This window comes from Pangasianodon hypophthalmus, chromosome 1, assembly GCF_027358585.1.
Source record: "Pangasianodon hypophthalmus isolate fPanHyp1 chromosome 1, fPanHyp1.pri, whole genome shotgun sequence".
Classification (NCBI taxonomy): domain Eukaryota; kingdom Metazoa; phylum Chordata; class Actinopteri; order Siluriformes; family Pangasiidae; genus Pangasianodon; species Pangasianodon hypophthalmus.
The window spans coordinates 14082391-14097555 of NC_069710.1; the positions used below are offsets into that span (position 1 = coordinate 14082391).

The 15165-nt window shown below is 36.3% G+C and overlaps 1 protein-coding gene across 2 annotated transcripts in view; it reads right to left on the reverse strand.

Moving 5' to 3' along the window:
- LOC113534113 (A disintegrin and metalloproteinase with thrombospondin motifs 16) overlaps nt 1-807 on the reverse strand; it is a 31129-nt gene extending 30322 nt beyond the window's left edge. The window contains exon 1 of one of the 2 annotated variants that reach the window (XM_034307680.2): nt 390-807. In XM_034307680.2, coding sequence (XP_034163571.2) covers nt 390-464 — 75 coding nt within the window. In that variant the 5' untranslated portion in view covers nt 465-807. The remainder of the gene's footprint in view (nt 1-389) is intronic. The other variant, XM_034307656.2, reaches the window with a different exon arrangement.
- Nucleotides 808-15165: the final 14358 nt, after the last annotated feature.

The window sequence follows — 15165 nt, forward strand, 5'->3', positions numbered from 1 at the left end:
ATGTATAACAAAAATACAAAGAAATCGTATAATCTAGTTCGTATTTGTTTGAAACACAGTGTAATGAATGTCACATGATGATATTAGCTGTTGCCATAATATCGTGTTAATAGCGCGCATTGTGATACTTGCTATAGAAATTATAATTATGACGTCACTGTGTGCCGCATTTAATCATCTAGGTTATATAACGCTACAGGCTATATTTACAGTGTATTTTTAAGTTCCATGTAGAAATAGTGTGAATTTTAAAATAATAATAATAACAATGACCTGAGATGCCTGGTGCATTGATTCTTTAAAAAAAAAAAAAAAATATATATATATATATATATATATATATATATATATATATATATATATATATATATATATATAATATTGCCCACCTCGAGACATGCCAAAATGAGAATAAACCCAAACAGCACGAGCCGTCCAGTCCAGGTGCTTCCTTTATGAGCCATTTCCTGTCAGGATTAAACTAAAACTCCTGAATCCAGAGAGCGGTGATGAGAGATCCGTTTACTGCGTGAACGCGCCGGGAACTGGCGCGCGCGCACCGCCGGACCACCGGCACTTCTCCGGTCTTAGAAGTCTTGCACTGCAGGATATTTCCGGTCCTGCATCATCATCATCATCATCGGTTCAGATTTATTCCACTGCACGTGCATCAAAGCGCCAAATCCACATGGATGCAAAGAATAAAATGTAAAAAGCTGGAACGCTGGAGACGCATCCCGGAGCGCGAGACTGCCTCAGAGTTTCCCCGGTAAACGGAGAGATCCCATTCTCTCTCTCTCTCTCTCTCTCTCGGGGGGGTGTAGGGGTCTGCTCGTGCACACCCACAATAAACTCATGAACGCCATCCTAAATTAGAAAAACTTCTCCCCAATCACAAAATGTGCGACATCAGCAGTGTGTGTGTGTGTGTGTGTGTGTGTTTAATTAAATTTGGGAACAGCATGACCCAATTTATGGAAAATTCGCACGAGCTTCACATCTGTAACACATGTTTTTATTATTCCACATGTGATTTTCTCACAAGATTCATTTTTTTACACACGTGATTTTATTTTTTCAAGCACATGATACACATGCTATTTTCATCATTTAGTCACACGACTGAGATGTTTTTACGTGGTTTTACAGGCCGTGTGTGTGTGTGTGTCTTTAGGCAGGATTAATTAATTTTCATGTTTGATTTTAACACAAGTCACACACAAGTCACTTAAGTTCACGTGATTTTTTCTCACAAGATTCATTTTCACATATTTTTTTCACATTATTAAAAAAATTAATTGCGTAAAAATCGCCTGAAATTAAACGAATCACATGTGAAAGAATCATTTGTAAAAAAGGGTGAATCGTGTGTAAAGAATCACATGTGAAAATGAATGAATCATGTGTAAAAGAATCAGGTGTCAAATAAATGAATCATGTGAAAAATGAATCATGTGAAAGAGTCACATGTGAAAACAAATGAATCACGTGTAAAATAATCACATGTGAAAATAAATGAATCATGCGTAAAAGAATCACATGTGTAAAATAAATGAATCATGTGTAAAAGAATCACATGTGTAAAATAAATGAATCATGTGTAAAAGAATCAGGTGTCAAATAAATGAATCATGTGTAAAATAAATGAATCATGTGAATAATAATAACAGTTCCTATGACTTTTCTGTAAAAACAGGAACACTAGTCATCATGCTGTGCCCTTTAGAAAAATGTTAGAGTCGTATTTCTCAATCCTGATCCTGGAGTAACTTCTTCCCAGCACATGTTGGTGTTTTCTCTTCATCCAACAAACCTGATTCAAATAACCAGCTAATTAACATGGCTGAACTTGGCTGAATTGTTAGAGAGGAGAAAACAGAAGACACCAACAGAAGACATGGTTTGAGGTAAGAGAAACATTGTGCACTTTTCATATTTATGTCAAATATTTCTTTTAGCATTTCAGATCAAGTCTATTATACACTGCTACAGTGTCAGTTTGGGGCCACACTTGATATGTCACTCAGAACATTAGGCTGTAATATAAATATTTCTTTCATTTATATTACATTTGCTGTACGTTTCTGCTACAAGTAGCCGTGACTAATCCCCAGCTGTCTCACTGAGAGTGTAGAATTTATCCTTCAGCATTACACAGGGGTTTAAATATTAGCCACGCTGAGTATAAAGAAGGTTTTTTGGGGGGTTTTAATGTAAACATTAAACCCTGGCTCTGTTCCCAGGGCTACTGTTTCAGAGAATTATTTAAAACAGAAAGATATTTAAAACAAATTAAACAACAATAACAACAACATATAAAACTGTAGTCGTGTAGCGTTGCTATCTAAAGGTCCACTTACTTACAAGTGACATAGTTCAATTTAAATAATTAAATTTATACCATTACATAAATTTACAGAATTTCTGAGCTTTAAAACTCAGAAACACACTCACAGTGCATTATGGGTAATGTTCCTCCCCAGAACCCCCCTGAAACAAACAACTACAAATATTTGACTATCAGTAATTTTTTTTTTTGTTATGTTCTAGCTTTATTTATTGTTTAAGGTAAGTACAATAAACATGTACTTATAAAGTATATAAAGTATGTAATTAAAATATTAAAAACACCTTTAATGGACATTAGTTTTTTGCTTAAAAAAGAGTACATAAATATAAATACACAAAAATAAAGTACAGATTTAAAAAAATATATATTTATTACATTTAATTTTAATGATTATCTCATTATAACTGGACTACAATATTACTAATCCATTAAAAAAAAGGTAAAAATAAAATGCACACCATTTCATTTAAACTATTTTTCTAGACTAGTAAATTTCTATACTGCTATAGAACATTAAAATAATTAAAAAAAAATTGATTATCTGCTGATTTATTTCAATTCTTATTCAATTTTTGCAACTACTAAAGAAAAATGAAGAAAACAATGCTTTAAAAATGGCATACCTTCTGTTTATATTTCCTGCTATTACTAAACTGTAATAATGACCAAAGTATATTTTTCTAAAGTATATTTTAGAAATAGAATTAAAATAATATATATCTTTTTTTCTTCCAACAATTTCCCCATTATTACTAAACTACAAAATTCCAAACTACTATAGTAAATAAAATAAAATAAAAAAAGTATATTTAATAGTTTAAGAATAAAAAATTTTAAACTATTTATTGACCACCTGCATTTTTATTTCAGCAATTTTTTGCTCTTTTACTAAACCACAAAATTAGTAAATAGTTACTAAAAAATACTAAATATACGAATGTATATCAAAAACACCAAAAATTCTAAACTATGTACTGACATTTTTGCTTTACTTTTACAAAGGTATATTATTACACTGCCATTTTTTTACAAGTATTTTTTAAATATGGAAAAAAGTAATGGTTGATTTAGTCACCAAAAAAAGGGAGGGAAAAAGTTGATAAAGTTAATAAGTGTGTTGAGATTTCTGCACCTGTCATCCTTCATTAATACAAACGAGAGTCTGTTTTCAGTTCTCACAGACTACACACACTGTTTGCTGAGTGGAACAAAAGATAAGTGTGTGTGTTTGTGTGTGTGTGTGTGTGTGTGTGTGTGTGTGTGTGTGTGTGTGTGTGCTGTCCGGGTGAATGGAGGGGGAATTTTTTTCTCCACATTTGGGACACGTCCAGTTTCCCCCTACTGCTAGATTTACCATCGACAAACTTCATTAGTCAGCGTGGAGTCTGTGTGCATTCGAGCTGCTTCTCTCTGAAGCGTATTTTTTACTCAGCAGACAATAAAGAATCTTTTTCTACTGCCAAAATACAGCCACTGGACTTTTCCAGTTTCCATACAATAGATGTATGTGTAGGTTTGTCATATATAACACACGTAAACTACACCGGCATAAAACTTAGTACGTAAAGCACGTTAAGTGTTCCCTGAGAATGGACGACATAAAAATAAATAAATGAAGAGACATTTTGAGCACGTAGCTGCAAAACTTTCCTCGTCAGCATTTAGGTTAAAAAACTAAAAAAACATTTGAAATATAGAATTGTTTACACCTTAGGGAATGCACACAGCTACACAAAGCTACGTGACACACTTGTATTTAAATTAATACATAAGAATGAGTGCATGTTTTTTTAATGAAATAAACAAATCAAGTATGATCCTGGCTTACGTTTAAAAGGTTACACGATTTTTTTTATCCCGTTCTAAATGTGAAAAAGATCCAAATCCAGGTTTGTTAGAATTGTTTGACTTGAATATTTGAATGATTAGCTGTAATATAATAATTTTATCATACCACTGCACTGATGGATTCTGGATTCTGATTGGTCAGAGGGTGCTGATTAATTCTCGGAGTACGCGCTCGTTCTCATATGTTATCGTTAACTCGGATTGAAAAAAAAAACCCATCTTATTATTGATGGAGAACTTGGAGAGAGAAAAAAAGAGAGGCCGGTGATGGAACAACTTTATAAGCGATAACAGGAACTTGGACGTTTCACAACATTAACTATAACTATAAAGAGATTTAAAAAAAAGTTCATGTCATGTTCTTTAATGAATAACAGTTGCTAGCTTTGAAAAAAATCGCTGTGGTGTAAGAGGAATAAAACACATTGGGGACATGCTGTTATTGGAAAACCATCAACTCCAGAGTGGTAATAGTGACTCCTTCATTACATCACTCCATCATTGATTATTTTCCTGTAGCACGACACGGAGTGTTTTATATACCTTAAGCTAAATACAACTTTTGCTAGACATTTCTACTGAAATTCTAGTAGGATCTGTGTACATGTAGAATTGAACACTTTTATTCCACAAATCTCTTTTCATCATGTCTCCTCTTTATCCGTAAGCCATCTTCTACAGGTTTTCCGATTCGCAAATTCTACATCCACGTAAGAAAAGTATAGACAGGAACCAAAGGGCACACTCTCTCGTCATGCTTACATTCCTAAAGGGGCACCTTTAAACTGGACTGTGGCCTTTTTCATGACCTGTGCAGGAGAAACGGCTCCAATTATCCTCCTTCACATCTGTGTGAGCATCAGGGCAGAAAGAACACGCTCCTGGAGAGGCGGATAAAAAGAGCGAGCGTGGCGGGTTCAGTCTCATGATTCTCTGCGGGAGGAACAGGTTGGCACCTTGGTGTTTGGTATACAGCTTGGCTTACGGATTAAAGGCTCAGCACATCAATCGGCACTCGTAGGGTCTGTTTTCTTCCAAAAGAAAGACATGACCATGGCTACGTCCCAAATCACACACTACTGCACTTGATAGTTTGGTGTGTGTTAAGGGTTGAAGGAGATTATTGGTGCTGGATGAAGAATGTCGGTGTTTTATCAAGAATCCCTTGCAAAATATATATATGGGTGTACTGTATATTAGCATCCAGTATATTTGACTATTTAATACTGACAATAAATTATAAATATGTTTCATAATATACAGATTATTGCCACTTTGGATATTTAGATTTTAGTGATGATTTCTTATTTATTTATTTATTTATTACAAATACTGGTGTATAAATTTGAATGTTGATATTTGATGGAGAATATTGGTGTTTGGTGAAAAAACAGTGTTGATGGTTAATGAAGATTGTTGGTGTTTAGTAAAAAAAAAAAAAAAAAAAGCTTGGTGTTTGGACGTTTGTGGTATTAGGTGGAAAATATTGGTGGCTGATACTGAATGTTGGTCTGCTTAAGAAAATTGTTGGGTTTTGGGAAGAATTAAGAGTGTTGGAGATTGAAGCTGTTTGAAAATGTTGGTGTTTTGGCCTTCGATAAGGAATGTTAGTGTTTGGTGTTGGCAGTGTTAGCGTTGGATGGTGACTGTTGCAGTATTTTGTTTGTCAGAAAGTGTGATGTTTGATAGTGAATGTTGCTGTGTTGGAAAACATGGGTGTTTTTTTTGGAGAATGTTGCGGTTTAAGAATGTTCACCGTGAAAAAATATGGCTTTTGATGAAGCATGTTAGTGTTTGATAAAAAATGTCGGTGTTTATGAGAGTAATTTGGTGTGTTTGATGCTCGACACTAGAGTTTGATAGAGCAGATGGTGAACGCTAGTATTCGGTGTATGTTGATGCTTGATGCTGGTGTTTATTAAAGCATGTTATTGTTTTATGGACAATTATGGTATTTGTTGGTGAATATTGATGAACACTGGTGTTTAATGAAAAATGTTTCTTTTAGCCATGGATGATGATGTTCAATTCAGAATGTCTGTTTGGAGAATACCAGTTTTTATTTGAAAATGCTGGTGTAATTGTGAGTGCTGGTGATTGATGGACAAAGTATATGTTGATTACAAATGTTAATTTGTGTCTGTCATGATCGGTGGTGTTTGGTGAACTGGTGTTGGTGGGAAAATGATGTTCGTTTGTGGTTACGTGGAAAATATGAGTGTTGGTGTTTTCTGGAGAATGTTGATGTTTGATGGTGTTTGGTGGAGAATGTTAGTGTTTAGTATAGTTTATTGGTATTTGATAAAAGCATATTGGTTTGTTGGTGTTGTGAATGTTGCTATTTGATGGTATTTAGTGGAAATAATGTGTTGCGTTGGTAAATGTAGATGTTTGATGGAGAATGCTAGTGCTTGATGGTGATTGTTGGTGTTGGGTGTAAAATACTGGTGTTATAGATTGTTGCTGGCAAAGAATGTTGAATGGTGTTTAGTATAAAATGGTGGTATTAGATAATGAATATTGGTGTTTGCTGGTGATTGAGGACATTAGGGTGGAGAATTTTGTTTGTTTGATGGTGAAACGTGGTGTTTGGAGAGAAAAGTTTGGTGAATGCTAGTGTTAGTACATGGTGATGTTTCATCGTATTATATACTATACTCCATGTTTTAAAACAATGTTTAAAATGAGGCATAAAACCCCAAGCACTTACAGTAAGGCCAACATGGCAGCTCAGTTTAGGCCAGAGGACAAAGGAAAGTCTTTAGGGCTGTGTTCCTGTCAGACTAGGTAAATAAGTACAGCTTGCAAAAAAAAAAAAAAACATGACGACGCCTAAGAGTAAGCTACTGGGTGAGAGACTGGAAGAGAAGAGGAGGTTAAAATCTGGCCACATTCCTCTGATCCGTTACAAATGATTTACCCAAGTGCCAGTCTGTATGCCAAAGACAGAGAGAGAGAACAAAAGAGAGGAAGAGAGCCAAGAGAGGGCTGAACGAGAGAATCCCACAGCCAGAGTGTCTGTATGTGCTCTCACTTCTCTGACCACTAAAGTGCCCTTAAAGAGAGGACATGAGAAGTGGTGAGTGGTTGCGTGAGAACAACAATGCCAAAACTCAGAGGTCCCTGATGATCTCCTGCGGCCGGGGACTGAGATACTGGACAGAGTGGTTAATATGGTACGTCTGTTTCATTTTGCAATGTTGCTGCTTTGAGAAATTGCAAAACCCCAATAAGCAAATCCAAGTCGGTATGGAAGACAACAGTGGTCATCAGTTTTAAGTGTCCAAGACAGATTTAAGATCCACTCCTTGGGGTAAATTCCAATGATTTAACTCTACAGGAACCAGATGCCAGACCAAATCTTACATGGTAGAATAGGGCCTTCAGGTACAATTTCAAAACGTGGGTGGATTTTTTTTGCTCCCCAAGGCTATATGTACCTTGAACACAAATGGCATACCATTGAGGGTACCATGCCAGACAAGTGTCGGTACCAGTGGATTACACTGCCACCTCGCAGCTCCAGGGTCCTCGATTTGATCCTGAGCTCGGGTTACTATCTGTTTAGAGTGTTGCATGTTCTCCCTGTCTTTACATGGGTTTCCTCAGGGTTCTCCGGGTGTAGGTGGGAGGAAACCACCTCCCGAGTGGACTGACTACTCCAAATTTTCCCTGCACGTTGAACAGTATGTGAATGTGTTTGTACATTGTACCCTGTGATGCACCTGCATCCCATTCCTGCTTCACATCCAGTGTTTCCAGGATAGGTGCTGGATCTACCATGACTCTGAGCAGGATAAAGCTCTTACTTTAGATAAAAGAGAAGCTGGTGAAGGAACAGCTGTTCCCTGCTATAAAGTAAATGACAAAAGGAACTAACTTGTTTCACAGATGTTCCACAACAATCAGTGTAACTATAAATGGCTAAACAAGTATGACATGTCATTCTTTAATAAATTTTTAAAAATGTAATAATTGGAAAATTGCTGTGGTATAAGAAGAATAAAACACGACATGCTGTTATTGGAAAATAATAAACTTCATCACATGAAACCTGCTTAATCACATTCCTTACTTGTATATTGGATCTTCTCTGTTTTGATAAGAGACTTCAGTAAAATTGCCAAACCTCAAATGCTGACTAGTGACAACTTGAGCAAACACTGATCTTTTTTTCTTACTCCACTAAAAAGAAAAGCAAAACTCTCAGGTCAATTCACCCCACTCCAGATTAGCCTCAGTAGGTCTTCAGGGGCTGTATTTATCCTATCAGAGCAGGAAATCGTTCATAACTACAATCACGCCCAGTGTTCCCGGGATAGGCTCAGAGGCATGTTCAGAGTCACTCCCAAAGAGTGTTACGCATATTCAGAGTTGGGTTACGCGATTAGTTAATTTTCTGGCCTTCTCATTTGTTACTCCTCCTGTAAAGAAAACATACCCACGGTTTGAAGGATAAGCTGACCAAGCACTCATCACTTTATACTTTATATTAATTAATAATTAGTGTAAAATTTATGTATTTAATATTGGTGTCTGAGTGTATTTACAGCCCAAAACAGACATTTCAGCATGACGTTAGGGTTACGTTAATCTATCAAACTTACCGTTCAGCCGATATCTTGTGTAGTTTTTGAATAGCGCTTAAGTTAAGTCTGAGGTCTGAACACCGATCCTGTATTAAATCACTCACTTTACTCTGAATATGGCCCTTACTAAAGGTGAACAAATTTCCCAGTTTTAAAATACTTAAATATAAGTATTTGATTCTGTTTATACTTTTAAAACTATTTATATAATTTACAATAGCTTTATTCACTATTTTCTAAAGCAAAATGTGTCAGATAACATTGCCTTTTGGGTAACTTGTGATCCTGAAATGATAGAACAGCCCTTAAGATGTCTGAGTGGATTCCAACAAGGGCAGGGCAATTTGGGGCAACTCTTTCTTTGTCCTGGGTGGCACATCATCCCACAGTCCAAATGAAAGGTCCAAGTTGTTCGGTCAGACGTCACTGTGACACATTATTGGTTGGCACTGATGCCCTCAGGGAGAGAACGTCCTAATAGAAACACGAGGCCTTTCAGTAGCATGAGGCAAAAGGAAAAAAAGCAGCAACAATTCCACCAAGTGTGACTCCAGTGGAAATGTTGAATATTCTGAAGAGGAGCACCGAGGTGACGTCATCCCAGGAGTGCAGGGTAAGCAGAGAATTCCTTTTAGCATGATATTGTAGAGACATCGTACTGAAAACACTCTTTAACAGCCATAAGCCAATCACTTGGTGTATTAATCAAAATGAACAACATTTGAAATCAAATAAACCATGTTTGGTTATTTGGTAATGCTAGTTACTAGTTATTGAGACTGCTAGCTAGCCAAGTGGATGTCATGATGGTGATATGTAAGGAATAAAACACTCTGTGTCACGTTGTTATGGGGAAAATAATCAACAACAGGGTGGTGCGATAAAGCAGAGTTACCGTCGCCACACAGAAGTTGATTATTTTCCTATAACAGCATGTCCCGAAGTTTTTTATTCCTCGTAGACCAACAGACCATAGTTTGCTGACTATTACAGTTTTCAATTTATTATTTAATGAAACATTGTACGTACTTAGCCAACCAGGAAAATGTGTAACTGTCACAACTGATCTTGCTTGGTTACCATGACAACCGGTTATTGCATGTAGCTACAGTTCTGTCCTTTGCGCACCAAATTGTTGTGTCTCTTTAGAATACGAGTTTGCTAAACGTTGCTTGACGTACTGTACCTAGCGACTCTTGGTTCAGCTACCTTGGATGACTCGGTGAGAGAAGGGGTGTGTGTGTGTGTGGGTGTGTGGGTGGGCAACTGCAGCCTCCTGGTTTAATCCCACAATGCATTTCCAGCATCCTGCCTGCAGCAGCTGCAGCGACTCCTGTTGCACCTCGACACTGAGACAAGACCTAGAGACGGACATAGAGACGCATGACTTCACACTCACACACGCTATAATATCTCAGGGCATGAGTGGACATGCCTCATGAGTTCCCCTTGTGCTGGGAACTCTGGGAAAACCCTGATTTCACTGGTATCACAAAGAGTGGGCTGTTGCAGAGGGAAACTCAGCCAAGCTGAGCAATTGATAACATGATAGAGGAAGGAAGTGAGAGTGGAACCTCATGGGAAAAGACGTTAATGACTAATGAAGAGTGATGTGTTAGCTCTTGTTATGTTGTGTTCACTACATAGCAACATTTTGTCCTCTATGTTTATAAAAATTACAAAATCAGATCTATATAAAACAATTCTGCTCAGAGAACCTGCAGATGGTAGGAGTGGACAGACACTAATGTCACCTTTTTGCTAGCAAGATGAGTATTTAGCTGTCGCAACAATTCACAACAAGATTCTAGTGTAATAATTCTACAGTTTTGTTTTAGGTTACCACCCTGAAGTTGATTATTTTCCTATATCAGCAAATCCTGATATTTCCCTTATACCACAAAAATTTGCCAACGATTGCTATGTTTAAACATTTATTAAGTACTTTTTGTCCAGCTCTAGCTACATTTAATGTTGTGGAAAGAAGCTAGTTCCTGTTAACGCTTACGTTATAGCAGCTATAAACAACCATTCCCTCACCAGCCTCTCTTTTTTCCTCTTGCTTGATGTTAATAAAACATATCTTGTCACGCTACCGAGAAATCGCATGCAAGCGTAAACTCCTCTGTTCTGAAGATGTCGGACATGGGAAAGTTACATTTTTACCTCTGACTGTTAGAAAGCGCTGACACTGGAGACTCCTTCCTTAAATGTTAAATAAACATTTCCTTACACACTGTGTTTAATATGTTTTTGCACAGCATCTGCCGTACAAGTTACTATAGAAACAATAACGTATTAGAATGAGCACATTAATATTAATATAAACCTGTAGCTTGCAGCTGCACTACTGTCAGAGCTGCTGTTACAGAAAATTCATCAACACTTTAACATGCTAGTTATCAAGAAAGTTTCTAGCTAACACTAACTAGCCATCTAGCCACCTAGCTCCACCTGAATTTCCGCTTGCCGCTAAGATAGAGCTGTCTTTTAAACAATTTAGGCTATTCCTTTTGGAACATAGATACACACACACACACACACGCTGATAATATATAAATATGGCCAGCATTTCAACCATTAGTTGGTGACTAGTTGAAGTAATTTGGACATCTTTTTACCATTTAGTTTCAGCTTAAAACACAACCTTTATGAAATATCTTCCTTGCCAGATTTCCACCTCCAGTATCTGTGACCAGAGCAGGAAGCTGTCTTGCCACGACCGTTCCGTGATGACTGTGCATTTTTTCCTTTCGGAGTTGGAAGGGAAAATAATTTGAGATGGGAAAATCCCCGACATTTGCCGTGTTAGAAGCACTCACAGGGTCACGGGAATGAGAAAATCCTCCGGCGGACATTTTTCAGCAGCTGATGGTGAGCTCATTTTTTAAAAGGGTTTTTTTTTTTTGGTCACAGCCATGAAGCATTTTAAAGCCTTTGTTAACAGAACTGATGAATTGTTAAAGACACATTTGAGGATAATAAGATTAAGACAGTAAATGATTTTAGGCTTAGAGTCTGAAACGTTTACAATTTTTGTCACAAAACCTTGATATATTAACTTGGATACCTTAGCAATTGCTAGAGTGGCATGTAATAAATAAAGACTAGCTATTTTAAAATTAGTTTAAAGGTTAGCAGCAAATCCTTGTGGGGACCACACACACAAACATTTGTCTATCCTTGTGAGGACCTCCCACTGACATAATTATTAATGCAGCTAATAAATGCTCAGCTACACCTAAACCCCAACCCTAACCTCAGTAACTAAAAGTTTCCTGCAGTTATTCTAACCAATCAGACTTCCTCATGGGGACCAAACAAATGTCCCCACAGAGTCAAAACTGTCACATATTTCTATGCTTGTAGGGTCCTCATCAAGATATAAAAACATGCACACGGCAAACATGGCAGGTTTACAGTGAAGGATTTCAACTAAAAAGTTAAAGATAATGATCCAAAAGTGTGTGTGTGTGCGCGTATGTGTGCAAAGGGAGCAAAGTTACTTTAATCTGTTCTCATATACATTTTTGTGAGGAAAAAGTGTGTTATGAAACACTTTACTGCCCTCTGTTGGTGAAGAATGTACTTCTCACACACACAGACAAACACACACACAGACACTTTTTTAAACCCTGAAATAATTAATTTTTACTTGTTAGTTCATGCTCCTGATCATATTGTGCATACTACGTCACTTAAAATGCTTGTTTTTTCCCCTGTACTCTTTCATACAAATGCAAAAATTATTTTTAATTTTACTTTTTTGCCTTCTTCTGACTGTTGATTACATCACCATGAAAATCATATTAACCAATAATATTAGGTTCATTACTTATGTTTCATCTTCTACTCCGCCCACTGCAACTATTATTAAGAGAAAGTCACGTTACAGATTTAAAGCCTTTTTCTTTTCTATACAATGTTTAAACTGAATTCTTACTTGACTTTTATTCATTGTTTGTATCGCTGAAAGCCTTTTGAACGGATTTGAGATTAGCCGTTCTGCTAGCTTCCTGATGCGCTAACAACGAACAAAACCTTGCACTCATTTGTTATTAGCAATATTAGCATTTGTGTAAAATATTCCTTTAAGAACACACAGATTGTGTCTCAATCAGCTCTCTAGTTCAATAGTCAGAGCACTGATCAGGGAGTCGGCCATTTTAAGGGCTGTCTCAGTCGCAAAATCCTTCCAGTGCAAAAACTGGGGAGCATGGCTGCTCATTATGTTCCTTTACTGGAAACTACGTCATATTTTCTGAAGTATCTCAGCTCGAAAAAAAAATGGTCGGACGAACTCTCTGCCAACTTCGTCTACAAATATAAGTAATTTGTTATTGTTATTGTAGTTCTAAAATGATTACTTACGTTAGCGATTTTTAACTTTATCTGACGTTGTGTATACGGTTTGTCTGACTCTAATGACTTTTAAGTGTTCAATGATTTTAAAAAATCCACTAGCTAGCCTACGATCCTGCTTGAAGTACCATGACAGAAACCCATGTGATTAAGCTAACAAATTTATACGGCATATAATTTCAGAAAGATATCGGTCCTGCCTGTTATTGATAAAAGCCGGTGGTGATGTTTTACAACGCGAGTATGTAGTCATGTTGCCAGAAATTGAGTCATTGGTGTCCCAATGTGTAGCGAGCCAGGGTCCTTACCAGCACCTGAACTCGTCTACATGATATACTGATTCACCACCTGGGGAGCTGATTGAGATGCACCCATATAGATCTTTGTGTATATGAAGTGCAGATAATTATAAAACTTATATAATTTATTCTGAGTGGTAGTCAAAAAGTTAGCATGGCTAAACTTTCATTTAGCAACATTAGCATTTGGATGAGATGGATAGACAGATTCGTAAACCTCAAATCACTAAATTTGCAGAAATTTAAACAAATTAAATGCAATCTGATGCTGTTTTTGACCACATGATGGCAGAACAGGCCTACAGTCAACACACACACACACATACACACGCACACATCTATTTGTCTGTCTGTCTCTATTGCTACTATATTAATTGTAATAATCATTATCGGTATCTGCAGATTTTTAAATATTCATGATTAGGTCCCACTTTGCTGTGTGTGTGTGTGTGTGTGTGTGAGAAAGTGGCACAGGAATTATGAAACACTTTACCACTGTAACCTGTAGAGAGGGAGAGTTAATTGTGACGCACATCTGCCCATTTCTCATTGTTTTACTCCTCACACGTGGCGCCAAAATCTCACTAATGTATTACAAATTAAAAAAACACAAAAATTGCTATGTAAGAAATTATCCTTGCAATGATTTCATTTATTATCACCGATTATGGCATCTATGTCCAGCTTAGCATTTACAAATGGTGTGTTTAACAACATTAATCACAGTGTAACAGGAGCAGTGTGAGGGTTTATACACCTTTATTAATACACCTTTTTTTTTTATAAAAAACAAATATTGGCGATTTCACCTGCAAATAATAATAATGTGTAAATAATAATAATTTAGAATATATTGGAGATATTTAGAATTTATAGACAGACATTTTTATTAGAAATAATTTCTAATGAAATTATTTTAAAAAATTAATAAATTAAGTTTTAAAATTTAAATTAATTTTTAAAAATGTATTTAAAAAATTTATAAAAAAATATAAATCAACATTTTTATGGTAATTTTTATGGTATAAACATTTATCTAATATATGTTCATTTTAATTTTGTCACACTAACAAAATTAGCTTTTCCTTTCCAACTTGACATGACAAAATAATATCATTTATTTTACGAATGACTTAAAACCTCACTTTGAGCCTAGGTACAGGTCAAGATTCAGTTCTGATATGATGACAATGTTGTGTTGAAGATTGTGAGGTGATATTCATCTGTTTGAAAGATGAAACAATTAAAACATGACAGAAGATGATTATCTAATGATGAGCTACTTCTGAGTGCAGAATTTATTACCGAGAAATTAGAATATTCAATTTGTTGTGTCGTCTCTGCCTGCACTAACACTGTGTGCGTGTGTGTGTGTGTGTGTGTGTTCGTGTGTGTTCCCTCAGCACACTTCATAATTAATTTTGTCAGCCATAATTACAGTTTTTCCTGACAGAAGTGTGTGAGATGGCTGACTGACTCCTCGATTAAAGTGTTTGTGGGTTTGTTTACGTAATTAAATATTGACACGGCAGATTTGGCTTCAACGCAAACATGTCAGAGAGTAAAAAAAACTAAAGCTAGTGGCAAAATAAGACCCCGTGTGTGTAAGACAAGTTTCTGAAACTCTATGAATCCTTCTGTCTTTCTTTTCCTCTCTCTATTTCTCTCTCTCTCTCTCTCACCATTTTTATCTCTTGCTCATAATGGTAGTAATCCT